Here is an 18,356-nt window from a genome sequence, read left to right on the forward strand (position 1 = left end):
GGCTCACTACATAACTCAGACTCATAGTGAGCCTCCTGTTTTCAGCCTCCCAAGTGCTGGGATTACAGGCATGCGCCACCACGCTCAGACTCGGTAGCTGGCTCAGTGCACCCAGAGGCAGGGACAACACAGCATGTGGTGCAAGGGATCAAACCCTGGTCCCTGCACTCACGTAAGGAGGTGCTTAGTCTGCTGAGCTATCTCACCAGCCCTCATATGTTGTTTTAAAACTAAAACGTGATGGAAAAGTGGATAAGAAATGGGACAAGTTGGGGCGGGGAGATAGCTCAGTAGAATAAGTGCTTGCCTGGCAAGCCCGAGGGCCTGAGTTCAATCCCTGGTTCCACCCCCCCCCAAAAAAAAAAAGGAAAAAAGAAAGAAAGAAATGGGAGAAGTTTCTACAAGAACCATATTATTAGGCACTATTTTCCTTCCACATCCATATATACTGACAGGTAGGATAGAAAAGGGGGTTCATGTCTGGTGCTGAATCTTAGTCCCAAGTCCACTTGGGGTCTTGGGCACACTGGTTAACCTCTCCAACCAAGCCTCAGTTTCCTCATCTTTATTTTTTTAATTTTTTTGGTGGTACCAGGAATTGAACTCAAGACCTTGCACTTGTCAGGCAAGCACTTATTCCACTGAGCTATCTCCCCAACCCCCAGTTTCTTCATCTGTAAAATGAACACAACAACAATAGGCACCTTTTAGGTTAGTTGCAAAAAATCCACAAGACAACCCAGCTGCATCCCTGGCAGAGCCTGGTGCATGTTTCTAATATGAGTCCTGAGTGGACCCTAAGGGATATATGAAAGCATAAAGTGACATCACAGGCTGAAAAGTCTTGAGACAAGTAATCAGCAATAGTCACTTTGAGCCAACTGTCATCTTGACCAATTTGCTTTTAATCAATTATTTTTTAAAAAAAATAAACACAATTTTTAAAATTACATAGGGTACATCAGCTGAGGAATGGATCAATGAAATGTGGTACAGCCATTGACGGAATATTACTTGGGTGTGAAAAGGAAGGACATCTAGATGTTCTTGCAATGCAGTGCAGCTGAGCCTTATAAGCAACATGCCATACCAAAACAGAGAGTGTTAACAAACCCCACAGCACACAGCGCCACTGATGTGACACGTCCAGGGCTGGAGATAAGCAGATCAGCCCTGGAGCAATAGCCGTGGCGTACACAGATCCTATGGCAGTGTAGGCTCTGAGGTTGAAATGTTCTAAAACTGGTTATGAAAAGAAATAACAATAAAATAAAACTGGTTATACTGATGGCTGCACCTGTCTGAATACACCGACAGCCATGTCTTTACAAAACCTGTTAAAAATGCTTTAACTATACGGTAGTATCTTAATTGTAGAAAATACAGACACCAGGAGAAGAGCCCAGTAGCATGGGGTGACGGCTGCTATGTGTTTGGTTCCTACGCCTCACACTCACACACCACACTTTCCGACAGCAGGCTGAGCTGTGTACACCACCTCCTCCTGCCTCTGCTTCCTTACACTGCAGGCCACGCTCCCTCTGACGACTGGCCTGGTGAGCTACTGGGCCTGGGCCTCTGCCTCTCTGCTTCCCGGGGTGCTGGAAGCAGGCATGGACCCACCAGCTCCCAGGGGCCCCCGCCCCTCCTGGCCTGGACGCCAGTGACAGGCAGGGAATTTATGAGCAGCTGGAGTTGGGTGCTGTTGGCCAAGGGCGGGGATGTGGTGTGAATCAAGGATCACACTGTGTTTGGGATGGGAGGGTCCTCAGAGATCCTGAGAGTTCCAGTGTCTTGGCCGGGGCCTTCGGGAGCCAGGAGTCTGCCCAGGGAAAGCTCATCCACTCAACTGTGATTTAGTGAGCTGCTGCTAAGGGCATGGTCCTGCTCCAGTGCAGCATGGTCTCCGACCGGAGGGAAAAGCTGGCACCCACTGTGGCTGGCCAGGCTGACCCCTGCCCTGTCCTCTGTTCCTCAAGGCTGGTCCCTGGAGAGAGGGAGGTTGTTGGAGAGTCGGGTGCCAAGAACAGGAGCGGACCAGGGCTCAGTGCTTCTGTTTTCTCAGGGAGGCGACCTGCCTGGTACTTCGTCACACACCACAGGGGCCAGTCACAGCATCTACTTCTCAAAAGGGGAAACGGGGTGCTGAGTGATTAGTTCACTGGCCGAAGCTGCATGGCAAGGATGCAAATGAGCAAGGTGACCCTCTGGCCCCTGGGAACCTGTTCCTTCACTAGCAAACACTGCCTGCCAGACCCCAAGCCCTTGGCTTAGTTGTTCCCTCCTTGTTTTATTTTTATTTTTTTTCCATGTGCTGAATGATTTATTTATTTTTTTTCAAAGTTTTATTGACAAAGAGATAGCATTGAGACAGTTTCAAATCAAATCGGAAGGACAGTTTCAACAAATAATACACTGCATATATTCTTCTTAGTGGTTAATTGCTGTACAAGATGCGGACTTGTGATCCTATTCACAAACACCATTAGAACAAATCATTCTATTCATTAAGAGAATGCAACTATATATCTATCCCAACCTCTTTGAATACAGAGATACAAAATGGACATTCATCGGTATACCCCATTTTTTCTAAGTTACATTATTGAATATTATAGGTGTGTAAACTCAGCAAAATATTCTAAAAGAGTCCAGTAGCCTATAATAGCATTGGGTCTTATATTTAACTGGCAATGTCAGAAATTATTGACCTGAGTCCCCCACAGCTCAACTTAACAGCATGGCTTTATTTTTTATATTTCGACTTCATACTTTTCTACTGGATGGTTAAGACCAAGGTAAAGCAGGACCTATGCAAGAAGAGTTGTAGCTTTTTGGTCTTAGAAGGTCAGTGAAATGCCCTCAGGATTTGTCCTGAGATCCTGTACCTCAGATTGTAGAACCTTCATCAGTGCAGCCATGTTCCCTCCTTGTTTTAAGAAAACCCTCGCCTTGGGTATGGGGAGCCTGAGAGGTGGTGGCGGGCAGTGGAGAACCCTGGGTAAGCCAGGAACACAGCCTGCAAGGATCCCGCAGGCCCACAGGGGCCACCGCCTGTACCAGCACCTTCCTGGGCTGCGCGCCATGAGCTCGCTGGCTGCTGATTGGTGTCTCTCTGCGCTCTGCCTGCGTGACCCTGTGCCAACTCTTTCTTGGCCTTTCTCTCTGCTTGTCCCTCCACATCCATCAGGCTTCCGATCTCTCCTGGCTCAGAGTACCAAAAGGGTCCAGCCGGCCAGAGCCAGGCCTCCCATCTGCCTGCCCTCCGGTGAGGCTGTCCAGCCCAACCACTCGGCTGCACAATGCCTTTCTATCCTCCAGCAGCTCCAAGGGCCTGAACGCTTCACCAGAGTAGAAGACAGCACCCAGGCTGGAGGGGAGCAGAGCTGGGTGGACAGCAGGGGCCCTGACTCCTGGCCCTCGAAGACGCCTCTCCACACACACACACACACACACACACACACACACACACACACACACACCCAACCCAGGTGTCAAGAGGAGCACCAGGCAAGCCGATGTGTGTCCCCGAGGGAGTTGGCTGTGGAGACTGCAGTCCCAGTGGAGGTGCCAATGGGGTGATAAGGAGAGGCCACGAGCCCCTTCACCCCCAGCTAAAAAAATAATCAAGCAGCTTCAGCTGAAACAGTGTGAGTTCCAGGTAAATGCGATTTTAATTCAAGACAACACCTCCCCTAGTCTCTCCCATTGTCCTTAAAGCCAGCCACTGTGGGATCCAGGGCTCTGGGCACCCTGCCCATCAGTGATACAAAGATTAGCTTCCAGATATGTGAGGGAGAGGTCCCCACAGATAAAAGTTTCTTTCACTCTCATACACACTCACGCACGTGCACACTACACACCCCGGGTAGGCAATGCGGCACAGCGATTAAGTGAGCCAGCTACAGCAGTAGATGGCCTCCCTTTGAACTCTTCTGTCCCTGTTCCACCAGCTGTGTGACCTCAAGCGAGTCACTTCCCTGGGCCTCAGTTTAGCACAACAGCTGCAAAGCCACGCCCTCCACACTTGGAAGCTATATTTCCTAGCACATACACCCATGTGCCTGTCCCTCACCCCTCACATGCCCACCAGGAGCTGCGACTCCAGGTCAGATAGCCAGGGCCTCCTTCAGTAGGGGCCAGGGCAGCAGCCCATTCCACGTTTGTGGGAGACACCGGAAACGCTCATGGCCCTGTGCTTCCGTCCCTCCATTCCTGGGTGCCCAGTTCTGGGGCTCCTGCAGGAACACAGCAGGCGACAAGGCAGCACTGCTATCGCCCACCTCCTGGGAGAAGGAGCCCGGCCCAAAGCACACTTCCCGAGGAGGAAGCTCGTGGCTTCTGTGCACTCTCCTGCACTCTCGGGCAGCAGTTACTGGACAGACTTCAGCTTCCTCTTGACCCCTCAAGTCAAGTCCATAAACATCAGGACTCTGAGGCCCCTGCAGCGTATGGCGGCTTTGCCCAGCTACTGAACATCCCTGCCCCTCGACTCCTCTGAGCCTCTGGCTTTGCTTTTTATTGCATTTCTCTTCGCCCCTGTGATGAAGCCACCAGCTGCGATTGGGGTGCTCTCCCTGCACTGCTCCTGAGCTGGCCTCGCTCCAGTAGATCTGATCCCAGACTCCTGAGAGCCAAGCATGTCAGCCCAGCCCGTAGCAGCGTGGTGAGCTCACAGGCCCCCGGGCCTCTGGATTCTCATGCCTGAGTCTCAAAAGATGAGGCCTCTTGCCTTTGTTCTTCAATGTGACCCCAGAACCTAGGACAGGGGCCAACACAGCATGAACGCTTAAAGAAAGGATATATTCTGAAATAAATGTGGGGGCCCCATGGATTGACTTCATAAAGACAGGACAAGTGAAACCCAGTGTGTGGGTGTGGAGGGGCCACGCTGGTACCAAGTCCAGCAGCAGAGGTTGGGGTGCAATCAAGTCCTCTGTAGACAGCCCCATTTGTGGTACTGATTCTTGAAGTCACCAGGTATGGAGGGGACACTTGCATCCCTCTGCCCACTTTCCTTGTGGACCAATCATATCCTCCAGGAACCTGACCAAGCAGGGATCCCAGCTGACAAAACTCATCCACGGCCACATGGTCTCCAGAGCCCCTCACCACAGGAGCCGTGTCTGAGCCCTGTAAGGAGCTTGAGGGGGCAGGGCAGCCTCCCCAGCCTGCACCCCTGATGGTTCTTGCCATTCAGAGCCTCACCGTGGCATGGAAAGGACAGAGGGCTTCGGTGGCCTGGTGGACAAGCCCACAATGCCCCACCCAGTCCTGGCCAGCTGTGTAATCCCAGGCGACTGCACCTCAGGCTCATAGCAAATAATGGGGACCCCACGAAGTTGCAGGATTCAAGAAAGCAGAGCTATAAAACACTGTGCAGAGCTACAAGGGCGTCGAGTGAAGTCAAGGTCAGTCCTACCTGCTCGATGGGGCCACACTGAGAACTCAGTGAGTTCATGGAAGTGGGTTCTAACACTGAGCTGAAGGCTATGTCACTGAGTACACCCTGGGAAGAAAAACACCTGTCACAAGCCAGGGCCAGCCCTCTGAGGATAAGCTATGTGGCTGTCTACTCTATGGCCCTGTAAGATGACTTACCTGATGTTTTTCTCTGTTTCAAGGGGAGCATCCCCTAGTTAGGGAAGGTAGCAATATGTGGGTAGGACTAACTGCCCCAGTAAGAAAAGGCTCTTCCTGGGTGGCTCCTTCCTGTCTTTGGATGCAGCAGGAGGATGAAAGGTTGGGTTTATGGCAGCCATTATGGGGTCAAGAGGCAGGCAGCAAAAGAAACCTGGCACCTTGGAGCCCAGGGAGCAGCTCCCTCCCTTGAAATTCTGAACTACCAGAACAGGGCCCTCTGTTAGTTTCAGCTGCTGCTTGAGTGGCCCCTGTTACCTGAAATGCAAAGTCTTTCTTGCTAATTTAGGGGGGAATCTCGGAGTACCCTTCTGGCTTTGTCCTAAAGGCCGGAGTTAATGGCTCCCTGTCTTCAGCACAGCTGCACAGCCTGAGGATGTGGAAGAAGAGCTTCCAGGGGCTCATGATCTCGCCAGAGGGACAGGCACCAGCCCACAGTGTGCAGCAGGGAAAAATGGGGGATTTCCCATCATGCAGTGCCACGGAACCCACCGCTGAGAGATCTCGCGCAACAGGAGATACTGAGGAGAAATGAATGCTTATGTGCCACTTGCGGACATCATGCGGTATGGCATGGAATGTCACACTTCGAGGGAGATCTCGAAACACTCTCCTGGACCCAACACACATGTCCTAGCACTCGAGGCTGGCAGTGACCAGGCCACAAGGCTGGAAGAGGGAGCCACAGGAGGGTCAGGGAGGGCTTCCAGGAGGCATAGAGCCTTCCAAGACGGGGAAGGGGCAGACAGGCAGAGGGCATTCCAGGCAGGCACTGGCATGAGCGCATGGGCCCAAAATAGTCACATCGGGCAAGGCATTTGGTGCAGCCTGCATGTAAATTGGGACACAGGGGGAACCGGTGGGGCCGGGTCACTCAGGAGGTAGTCAGGTGTCCCGTGGGGTCAGGCTCCAGCCCTGGCTGTGGGGAGCCCCTGAGGGTTCTGGACAGGGGTGCAGGGCAGTGAGACCTGCTTTCAGCACAGCTGCTAGGAGGACAGTGGTGGCCTGACAGATCCAGGAGCAGCTGGGCAGCTGGACCAGGCCCCAGGTGGCCTCAAATTCTGGACGGACAGCAGCAAGGCCTAAAGCAAGGAATGGTTCTCTGCTCTGCGGTCTACAAACACTGACACCTGGAGCTTAAGGAAGGCAGTCTTAGGTCTGCAACTGCTGCAGAAAATAGAGGGATGTAATGACAGGCAGGCACAGTGCCTGTGGAGCCCCTGCCCCCCCACCGCTGCCACCACCCAGACCTGGCATGGCCCGGATGCAGCAGGGCTCCATGCCACTCCATCCCCATTACACACCACTCTATACTCTGAAAGCCTCAGGGGCCCAGGAGCCACTCAACTGTCCCTGGTGCTCCTTGCCTTCAGCCCCAGGGAGGCCGACTCCTGAGGGAGGAGGGAACATGAAAGGGGCCAGAGGTCATAAAACAATCTTACTCTTTGAGCTCTTGATCCTGGCTAGCAGGCAAACAGGCCCAGGAGGCCACTCAGTCCCACAGGCTTGGAGTCGAGACTCAGGCAGTGGCCACGGCAGCCCTGAGGGACAGAGGGTCCCACAGCCCAGGCTGAGCCCTTCAGACAGGGCGGTGAAGACATCTGATGCATCTGAAGTCATGGTCAACACAGTACGTGGTCCAAACAGAGCTGCTGTCTCTCCAGCAGAAACTGGGAGGGACACAGACTGGGGAGCAGAAGGAATGAAGTGGGGGGCTGGTGCAGAGAAAAGGCAAAACACCCTGACCACCCCAGGACTGGGAAGAGCCAGCCACCCACAGTAGTCGGCCTCCTACCAGGTGAGGGGCTGACTGGACTGTAGGGAAGCAGCCAGTGGCAAAGAAGGACAGGGACCTGGGCAAACAAAAGGAAAGCCCCTGTCCCCTGTGCCTGCCTTGTCCCCACCACACCCTAGCACCGGCATGTGACACTGTGACATGGACAGCATCCCTTCCCTGCTTCCAGAGTGGAGCAGGAGGTGGCCAGGACCTGCCCTTCTCGCCTTTCGCCTTTCGTCCCCAGGGCCGGCCTCCCAGCCGCCGGCCCAGCCCCAGGGCCCATGGCTGGGACAGGCCACCGGGTGACTGCTCCCAGGAGGTGCCCAGATTCCAGGCAGACATCTCCCAGAAGTCTCTAGTGGCAGTGGCGGCAGCCGGTTCTTAAAAAAGGCTGCATGTCATGCCACAATCAGCTACAGGCCCAGGCAGTGGGTGTTTATGGGTGCGACGGTCCCAAAGCCCCTCTGCGGGTCTGATGAGCCGATAGGAGTCTCTGCACTCCACCCTCCCTCCACGGTGACAAAGGCCCATCCACAGCTTGGGGTTAGTCAGGGTGACATGCAGGATGACTTTCTACAGCCACACACTTAGTTAAGACCTCAGCCTTGGTAAGTGGGGGACCTGGCCGCCTCAAGTCCTCCCAGGCACCTTCTTGCCCCTCCCTGCCCCCTCCAGCCCCGGCTGGAGGAAAAGTTACTTCCAACCATCCCTAGTGTTAACAGCTTTGAGAGCAAAAAAATTTATCAGCAGCATCCCAGGGGGAGAACTAATTAGGTGGCCTTCAGGCACCCCCGAGGGGCAAGAAGCCACACCTGGTGCAAAAGGAGGAAGAAACATTAAAGGCAAACAAGGGGAAAAAATAAAAACCAGAGATAAAAAGTGGAGAGAAAACAGCGGCGCCTGAGAAACAAGAACTCCAGCCGCCAACTTTTACTGCGGCCAGCCCTGTTATTCATAAGCCAGTTTCCTCCCTCACAAAGAACCTTTTGCACGGTTTTCCCTGCTGCCTCCAAGCCAGCTGCTGGTGCTGTTGTATCCTGAGTGATGATGAGGCTCTGAAAGGGCTTTTTGGGAACAGATGGCCAGGGGAGAGCTGGGGAATGTGCCAGCGAGGGCCGGGCGGGCTGCCAAGGCCTGCGGTGACGGAGCGCCCGGGCTTCCAGCTCGCGTGCTTTCCCTGCCCTCTGCCCTCCGTGGCGCCAGCAGGCCTTCCCAGCAAGCGCTCGGAACATCTGGAGTCTGGGGCTGCCAGGAGGGGGGGCCGGCGGCAGGCGGGGACCCGCTGTTCCCGCGGAGCTCCCAGGGCCGCGCCAGCAGGCCGCCTCGCAGAGCAGCTAATCAAAACCACAGCTCGGGAATGGGATCCAGGCGAGCTCCCAGCTGCAGCCGAGGCCGCCAGGCGACTTAACCCGGTGTCAGGCCTCGCTGGGCTGTGCAGACCTGGGGGTGCTCAGGGCTGATGACACCCCGCCCCCCAGCTCTGGCCACCACCAGCCACCAGCAGCAACCACCTATCAGCTCCCCGCAGCTAAATGGAGCTGCCACACTGCACCCTGGCTGCTTATATAAGAGCTACTGCTGAGGGCCAGCAGGGGACAGGGGACGGGCATGGGCTGGGCCCTCCGGGGTGGGCACGGGCACCTTGCTGAGGAAGAGACAGGGCCCAGAAGCTGGAGCTCAGAGACAAACAGGATCAAAATTGAGCCCTGCCCCTTCCTAGCCACATGGCCCTGGCCTTCTGGTGGCCCTACTTGTGGCCTCAGTTTCCCTTCTGTGCAGTGGGGAGGGGCATCCCAACTTGTTGGGTAGGACATGGGGCTGATACAATGTACGGGAAGGATGGGAAGCTGTGGGCGCTCAGCACAGGGCTAAGTGCCTTAGTGGAGTTATTGGACAGCCAGACATTCACGCCCGCTTCTCAGCCTGAGTGCGCGTTCTTTGGAATCAGGGGTTTCGGGATTGGCTGCTCTCTGAGTCCGTTTCAGAGTGTGGGGCCAGAGCTGGAAGAGGCCCCACTGGGAGCTACTGGCCTCATTCACCCTTTGAGGCTCATCTACCTGAGGGAACTGCCCTTATCTGAGATCTTCCTTCCTGGGGCTCCACATAAACTGATTAGCCATATATTCCTGAGCTTTCCTTTCTGGCACTCACTGAGAAAATGCCAAGCCTTTCTTTCTGGGATCTTTTTAATGCTTTTGGTGAGAATGTGTGTGCTCTCACTCTACAGACCTGAGGAGTGGGGTTCAGAGTTTAGTCACATACCCAGGATCACACAGTAAGAATACCCGTGCTGAGACTCAAATGCAAGCCTCCAACCCTAACGCTTACATCCTGTCTACTTCCCGGCTTTGCAGTGGGCCTCCCTAGCCTAAATTCATGTGTCCTGAGTAACAACTCTCCAGGAAAATTAAAAGAACTATAGGGCTCTCTAAAGGTAACCCCACCCTCCACAGAACACTCCTCCTGGGTCCTTGATCAAAGGCAACTGAGGCCCTGCAGGGGCTTCCAGAGTGGAATCCTACCTCAAGGAGAGGCTGTGGAAGACTGTATGTACCCCAGGTGGTCAGTGGGACCGCACAGGGGCTCTCCTGAGTAGGAAGACGAACCACTGGGTCTTTCTCGCTGTGTCCAAGACCCAGAGTTTTCATTGGAACCCACATGTTGGAAAAAGGGTCAAGATGGGATCTGCAGGGCAGCGGCACCCCCCACATTGCAGACCACCCAGGGACCAGCGAGGCAGTCAGTTCACCTGGGAGGCTCCCTGGCTAACGATCCCCCAGCCCAGGAGGCCCTGCCAGACTTATGGCCTAATGTGTCAAATGTGAGAGGACAACAAGCAGCTGAGAACACTCCGCGTTAGAACAAACAGCTGGCGACAAACGTCTGTGTAATTGGAATGCCAGAAAAAATAAATTGCATCCATTTTTACAACTGGAAGGGAATTCGATGGTGGTTGCCCACCCACCCCTCCTTTCCCAAGCTCAGCTGAGGAGGTGGAGAGCTTCGAGAGTGAATGATATTTAACACAATCAGGGCCTGCAGGATTGGAGGTGAGAGTCACCTCCCACCCACTCTGCTTCCACGTGGGAGGTGGTGGGGTGGCAGGATGGGCACCTTGCTGCTCCTCCACTCATAGCCTCAGTCCATCATCTGCACTCGGGGAGGGCTGGTGGCAGGGGCCAGAGCAGGGACACATGGGGGATGATGCCTGGCCAGCACCTGCTGTGTGATCCGGGTTCTGGGAAAATCAGGTGAATTCCCAGGGGTCTCTGAAGGGCCTTCATATCCATGTGGAATGACCTTGGTGGACAGAAGGGACACAACACAGGGACCAGTCACTAAGGCAGAGCAAAAGGCCAAGAGGAGACTCCTGGTATCGCTTGGTGGATGTCCCAGGAGCCACACCCCAGGGCAAGGCTCTGCCTCACCAGGGGTTCTGGGGGCAAGAGAAGGAGCAGGTGCTCCTGAGCCCTGTGCAGGCTCCGCTGCATACACAGTAAGGGGCCCCTCAGGTGCCCCCAGCCCACACCAGTCCCAAACCACCCACTCAAAACCAATTCACCAACTCAGCCTGTCCCAGCCCTGAAGCTAAAAGAGCCTGTACTCAAGACATTCTTGCAGAGGAGTCAGGCCACCTTGGACCTGCCATCACCCACCACACAAAGCGTCCCCTCCCCAGAAAGCATCGGAGAATGAAGGGAAGACACAGATGCACTGAGCCACACCTACTCAGCATACCCTTGCTGGGGCCCTGCCCACTGTCCCCAGGCACGGCCCCAAGACCTGTGAGCAACTCCAGGGCAGGGACTTGATGACCATTCACAAGCAAGGCTCGCAGGACAGCACCAACTTCAGCAGTAGCTGTTGTTGGTCAGTGGCTAAAGACTGCTGGAAGGGGGTCCCCTAGACTGTGGACACACCCACCCCTAAGCCAGGGGGCCTGGCAGGGTTCCAGGAGTCCAGGTATGGAAGTACAGATTTGCACTCTCCTCCCTCGGCCTCCTCTCTTCCCCACATCCTTCTCTCTTTCCCTCTCCTTTTCCTCTCCGCTACCCACTCCCTTGTCCTCAGAGTTCCCAGGAGTTCCTACTTTAAAAACAGGAGCAATAGAATCATGCCCAGTGCCAGGTGCTTCACTGCTTTGCCTCCAGAGCCTTGCGCTCCCCACTCGGCTGTCTCCCTGCTGCACAGCCTGAGGCCTGAGCCTCCAGCCTCTGCACTGTCAGACTGCAGCCCACAGGACCCAGAAGGGAGGAGGTGGAGGCTATGGGTCTCCCACCCAGCCCAGAAGGCTGAGATGGGCAGAAGGTACAGCCGGGGCCTGGGAAGGAACCAAGTCCAGCTCAATCCTGTGCTTAACACAGACCTGGAGGGACAGGGCACCTCCTCAGACACTGAGTTCAGCCACTCCAGCTTGGGTCCTGAAAGAGGGTGGCCCAACCTCTCTAGAGCAGCAGTCCTGAGTGGACTCTCAGTCAGCCATCAGTCACACTGGGGACAGCCATCAGCAACACAGCGGCCAGAGCAGCCATCTGCACACGGCCTGACAGCCCTGACCTCTGCCCTAGCCTTCTGCAGCCTGGCCTAGGGGCCTGTTCCTGTCACCACAGCTACTTCTTTCGTGGAGGCCTGGGTGGGCGGCTGTGCAGTACAAGGCAGCTGAGCTTCGGAGGGTGCTACACTTTGAAGGTACCCCATTCAAAGGTTGAAAACTTAATCCCCCAATAAACATGTGATTGGTGTTTGGAGGTAAAGCCTTCCAGAGGTAAGCAGGATTAGTGAGGTCCTCAGGCAGGACTGGAGCCGGCAGGGGGGCTCTGTAACAGGAAGAGACCTGGGCAGGCACATCTGCTGTCCCTGTCATTCAGAGTCAAGCCAGACCCAAGCACCCTGACCCAGGGCCTTCTCAAAGGGGATGCCAGTGGCAGAGGGAGAGTGACAGCACAGAGAGCCTGTGCTCCTTCAGAGCCAGCAAAGGCAGCGCAGACCCTAGAGGGAAGGTGCAGAGGCTCAGTCCCTCCCACCCCACCTACCCCAGCCAAGCACAGCGCCACCCAACTTGTCCTCCACCCATACAGACCCCAGCCCATCCCCAGTTTCCTGGTGCAAGAATAGGCTTTCTGCAGTTCAACCCTGTTTTTCCTCACCCTGGTGCTCTGGTTTCGAGGACTGTAGTCTAGACCAGGGTGTGTAGTTGACGTTTGGTGGCAGCAACTACCTTGAACCTACACTGCATGTGGCACAGATAGGGTACTTTATGGCTGGCACCAAAGGGAGGGACAGAAAGGAGAGGAGAGAGCAAGGGAAAGAAGGAGGGAGGGAAGGACTGTGTGCTGAGGAGACCCTCAGGCCCCTCTCTCTGGCCTGGATCCCACCTGGGCCAGGCTGTGGTGTGGCAGAGCTGAGACCTGCAGGCGACGCACGCAGAGCATGATTCAGGTTGCTTCTCCATGTCTTCACCCAGCCAGGTGCCATCTATTATCCCTCAGAAATATTGGGGCCAGGGAGATGGCTCAGTGGAATAAGCGCTTCCCTGGTAAGTGCAAGGGCCTGAGTTCAATCCCTGGTTCCGCCAAAAAAAAAAAAAGAAAAAAGAAAAAGAAAGAAATATGGCGCGGGGTGGGTGCTGGGGAGACAGCTCAAAGGTTTAAGTGCCTGTCTGGCAGGCGCAAGAACCCGAGTTCGATCCATGGTACCACATGTTCTGCGGGTTACTGAAACTGGGCGGTGACACATGCCTATAATCCCAGTGCTGAGGAGGCTGAGACAGTGGGATCACTCCGAGTCTGAGCTGCATAGTGAGACCCTGTACCAAATAAATAAATAAATAAAACATTTTTTAAAAAAAATACATGTGGGCTCCTGAAACAGAATCTCAGTAAACCAAAGTGGGCCTCAGATGCCCCGGATGCAAGGCCACAAAGGGAGGCTGAAAAAGCCAGTGAGGGTCAAGCTGCAGCTTAACAACCATGAGAAAATTACAGATGTGCTCCCCTGGAAAGAAAGGGAGGCCCCAGGCCCAGTAGGCAGGGAACATCTGGGGGCTCCAGGCTGCTCAGCCCCAGAACCCAGCCTGCCAACTCCCAGGCAGAACTTCTGGGGCTCCTGCTACCCCACCTAGCTTCACACTGGTGCCATAAGTCCCAAAGAAGGGATGAGCAGGGCAGCTGAGCCAGACTGCAACAGACCAGGGAGAGAGTGAGAATGACAAAAAGCAGTTAAGAATTCAGGAACCCAGAAGGTGGGCGACAGGGGCCAAAGGCTCCAGGAGACCAGAGATTGAGATGGGAAAGAATGGTTGTCTAAGCAAAACTCCTGAAACAGGCAGGAGGCCTTCGGGGCTTGAATTACAAACACTGGTCCCTGAGGAGAGATCCAGGGTCGCTGGGGTATCCTGAGCTTTTTCACAGAGGAAATGTGTCACTGTGGACAGGATTTATGTCTATGAGAGGAGGGGGATCTTTAGGGCAAAGACAGAGGGACCCCCACTTCTCAGTCGCTGCTCGGTGACCTCACAGTCTACTGCTGGAAAAGAGGCCAGGAGACAGGAAAGACCCTCAGACCTGGTCTATCTCTGGTTCCCAAACCAGGCTGAGTGGGCAGGGGAGGAGTGGGAAGGGGAGGGGAAGGGAAAGGGGGAGAGGAAGAGACATTTCCACCTGGATTCCCATCTACCCCTGGAAGGCAGTTCAGGTCCAGGGCACAAGTGTTAGGGGCTCACTACCCTCAGGCAGGAGGCAGCTGGTAGCAAGGGCTCCTTGGGGACCCCCTTCCTGCCAGACACCTGCCCAGCTGTGCTCTCACAGGGACCTTACCCACAACCTGCCGCTTCTTCCACCTCCCCATCTGTACAACACAGCATCTCCAGGGTTTCTCCAGGTGATTTCAGAGGAAGCCAAAGCCTAGCCCTGCTTTCTCCCTCATCTCCAGGTGGCAGGCCTGGCATCCCACCTCCCCGCTGTCTAGGATGCTGTCAGCTCCTCAAGCGCCAGCGGCAGGAGGGGCAGCACCTGCAACCTTTGGTGGGAGAGGGGCTGGCAGGGAGGGGACTGAAGTGCGCCTGCCCCTACTGCCCGAGCCCCCTGGATGCCAAGGAGTTCACAGAGAGTTTACAAACCTCCTTTGTCACGGAGCACAGCAGGGAGCCATCAATCTTGCCCTTCATTTACCAGCTCACTCTCCCAGAGGAAAGCGGCCCTGCGCTTCCTCCATCACCCACTTGATGAGGATTTCTTCTAATTGGTCCATGTGAAATCACCCCCAGGAATGCAGCATGCAATTACCGCAAAGGCGGTGGCCTGAGAGTCCACACAGGGCCGAGCTGGCTGGGGGCCCAGAAGTCCCAAGAGCCACAGAGGGGCTAGGGGAGGAGCAGGCCAGGAAGGACCGGGTGGAGGAGGACAGAATCCCTGCAACCTGAGTACCCAGGGCTGCGGGGCCTCTGCACGCGGACACAGACCCAAACCCTTTCTCTGCCCTTCTCGCTTTGTTCAGCTGGGACCAGAGATTCAGACACCATAATCTCTGTTCCGCACTGATCCTTGACCAGAAATGCCCAAAGCATCATCTAATAAACGTTGGTTGTGCACAATCCCTGTCCTCCTGCAGCAATTTCCCCAAATATCAGGCTTCACACAGGCCATTCCTTAGGCCTTGGAGGCTGTTCCTTGCCATCTGCCTGGTGGCCTCCAAGTTGTCCCACTTGTTCCAGCCCAAGCACCACTGTCCACTAAGACGCCATCTGGAGCTCCCTTGGGCAGAACAGCTACCCTCTACCTGCTGTACCCGGCCTTCCCCTGCCCCAGGACACTACAGGACGGCCCCTTACTGTCCTGGGAGGGGCTGTCTGACCATCCTGTGAGCTGCATGGGGACCAGGGCCACATAGCTGCGTCTTTATACCCCTGCCCAGATTGCTCAGCTGACAGTGGCGCTCAGTAAATCTCTCTAGAATGAACGAATCAATGACTATCACACAAATTAGCACACTTCTATCACCCACAGGCCTAATCACATCCCCAGACCCTGTAGAGGCTCCATCCGGGTTGTCTGTCACCCTAAGCTGGGAACTCTCACCCTGATATGACATCTGTCAGGAATCATGTAGGGCACTCGGCACCAGAGCACATAAGGCCAGAAAGTGCTTCTGCGAATTAAAGAAAAAACCTCCTCTTCTAAGTGATGAGAAGCCCAGAGAGGCCGAGTGACTGTCCAAAGTCACCCAGCAGCGCCAGGGCTGGGGCAGCATCCCCCACAGGATCCCAGGGCTTTGAGGATCCTTAAAGCTAGGACTCCCAGAAAACTCCAAGACGCTGGTCTCTCCAGCTCTGTGGCAAGCCTGCGATGTGTCACACGGCCCCACAGTCCCATCCTGCCTCCCGAGCCCTGCTGTGTACCTTGCGCTTCTTGGCACGTCCCTCAGCCTGCAGGGTGCGGGTGCAGCGCTGCACGCATTCAGAGAAGCTGAGGTTGCTGTGGTCGGCGCTGTAGTCAAGGTCAGCCAGCCGCGCCAGGGACAGGATGTAGTTACAGGCGATCCTCAGGATGGCCAATTTGGACAGCTTCTGCCCGTATGAGTAGCATGGCACCTGGGGGTAGTGGGAGACAGAGTCAGGGGGCTGCAGGGGCCTCTGTGCTGCGCACGCATGCCCCCACCTCCACTCCCGCCTGGCGTACCTGCCCGAAGTGTATCTGGGCCCTCTGCCCCGATTTTATGATCTGTGCAAGATCACACCCGCTATTCACACACACACACACACACACACACACACACATCTCAGCTCCTCCTCACACTCGGGGAAGTGTCCACAGTCCCGCTGTGCAGGAAAGGCAGTGAGGCCCAGCTCACCAGGACAGTCAACCCGAAGCGAAGCATGATTAGTTTCCACCGACAGCTTTGTCCTTCTGCCTCCCTGAGAAGGCGTCTCTCTGAGGGAATGGATTATTTTTTAGCTCTAAGGTTCCCTTCTTTTTTTTTTTTTTTTTTTTTTTTTACCAGGAATTGAACTCAGGACCCTGCACTTGCCAGAGAGGCATGTATGCTGCTGAGCCATCTCCCCAGCCTTCATTCATTCTTCCAGTGACATTTATTTTGCTGATCACTTGGGGATCAAAGATTAAAAACCTGGATCCTGCCTTCAAAGAACTTAAACTTGGGTGTGAAATCATAACATCATACAGAACAGACATGGGTACCGGGGGACAGCCAGGGGAGTTGGGCTCTGCTCAGCCAGAGCGATTAAAAAGGACGTAATTATTTCTCTTTTTCTATATGCACCCTGGACCCTCCATATGCCAGGTATGGCACGTGCAGGTGCGCGATCAATCCCTCAGACCCAGCCAGCCTCGACGCACCCGTCCAGCATTCAGTACCAGCTAGCTACTCACTGCCTGCAGAGGGGTTGCCACAGGGCCCGGATGGAGTCTCTCATTTCTGAACGCTCCACCAACACATGTGCTGCGCTTTGGAGAGCCAGGAAGACCACAGCACGCTTGAACGGTGTGGTACTGCAGCACCAAAACTCTGCAAAATCCATCTGACCAGTGCTAACCCACAGACTACCTGTCCCTATGATGCACTGTTCACTTCAGCAGCCAACGTGCTCCCCCGACCACAGCCTCTGACACCGGCCTCCCCCTTTCTGAGGCCCTGTGGGTCTGTGTGCAGCACCCGTCTCCCTGACTAGGCCACATCCCCGAGTAAGGACCACACAGCGCATCTTCACGAGTTTCTGGAGGGCACCACGTACTCCAGCCACTCTTCAAAGCCAGTGGTTCCCAACCAGGGAGGATTTCCACTCTAAGAGACACTGCTCAATGTCTGGAGACATTCTTGGTGGTCACCACAGGGAAGCATGGTGACCCTACAGTTTATGGAGTCTTACAACATCCCCATAGGAATCAAAGTTTAGGTCTTCAAAGAATTCCTGGTCCAGAATCCCAGTGATGCCAAGGATCTCTATTCTAGGTCCTGTGGATTACGCATGAACAAGACTGTCACCTCAGATTGAGGGTCCTAACTGATCCCACTTTCTGCCCCACCCTGTACAGTTTTTGCTGACCTGCCCACTCCTGCCTTATGTCAAGAGGCCAGCCAGCCTTCATAGTATTTTAAAGGCGCCCTCTGTCCTTAACTCCCCATTCCTGGGGCTTCCCTGGTGAGCAGTGTCCCTGGGAGCCAGGGGAAGACTGGTACAGCAGGCCCTAGAGAGGACAGGCTGGACCAGGACCAGTGAACACATGGGCCATGCCCCTCAACAATCACCAGGTGACTCCAGGATACTTTGAACCAGGTTCATAACTCTTTCATTCCCTGAGAATGCAGAGCCAAAGCACACAACTCTCTCCGTCACCCTGGTCCAACCCCTGGCTCTAGCTGGGGTGAGCTATGCCGTAAGACCCCGGGTGAGTGACCAAACCTTGCTGAGCCTCCATTCTCCATCCTATTACATACAAGAGCATGGCTGGAGAATCAGCAAAATCATGACAGTGGATGTAGCAGGAGGTCCCCAAAGAAGAGCTCCAGAGAGGGGCGAGAAGGACACCTGCACCCAGGACTCGGTGCCCGCTGTCCCTCACCAGATGGGGGCTCTGAGACTAGGAAATACAGGATAGGGTGGGAAGAAACAGAGAGACAGCCAACACCCCTGCAGCCCTGCTCCCAGGCCTAGCTGCAGCTCCAATCCCATCCAAGAAAAGCTGGCAGAACAGTGCCCTTTGCCTGTTCCTAGCCAGAGTCCAGAAAACTCTGCTTTATCAGCCTGAACAAATAAACAGGATCTGGCAGTCCTGGGGTAGGGAAAAGGGTCTCCGGGGGCTGCCCAGCACCTCTGCTTCACCCAGGGGAGGTAAAGCCTGCCTTTGGGGTGGGGGTGGGGACTGGGCACCACATAGTGCTGTTCTCACCCAGAGGCCACTTTGAGGGTCTCTCTTAAACAGCC

The 18,356-nt window shown here is 55.0% G+C and overlaps 1 protein-coding gene across 1 annotated transcript in view; it reads right to left on the bottom strand.

Moving 5' to 3' along the window:
- Positions 1-18,356, bottom strand: part of Atoh8 (atonal bHLH transcription factor 8) — a 31,586-nt gene that overhangs the window by 6,907 nt on the left and 6,323 nt on the right. Inside the window, exon 2 of the mRNA XM_023702910.1 lies at positions 15,813-16,004. Within this exon, the coding sequence (XP_023558678.1) occupies positions 15,813-16,004 (192 nt within the window). The remainder of the gene's footprint in view (positions 1-15,812; positions 16,005-18,356) is intronic.

This window comes from Octodon degus, unplaced genomic scaffold (assembly GCF_000260255.1).
Source record: "Octodon degus isolate 3935 unplaced genomic scaffold, OctDeg1.0 scaffold00162, whole genome shotgun sequence".
In the NCBI taxonomy this organism is placed as follows: domain Eukaryota; kingdom Metazoa; phylum Chordata; class Mammalia; order Rodentia; family Octodontidae; genus Octodon; species Octodon degus.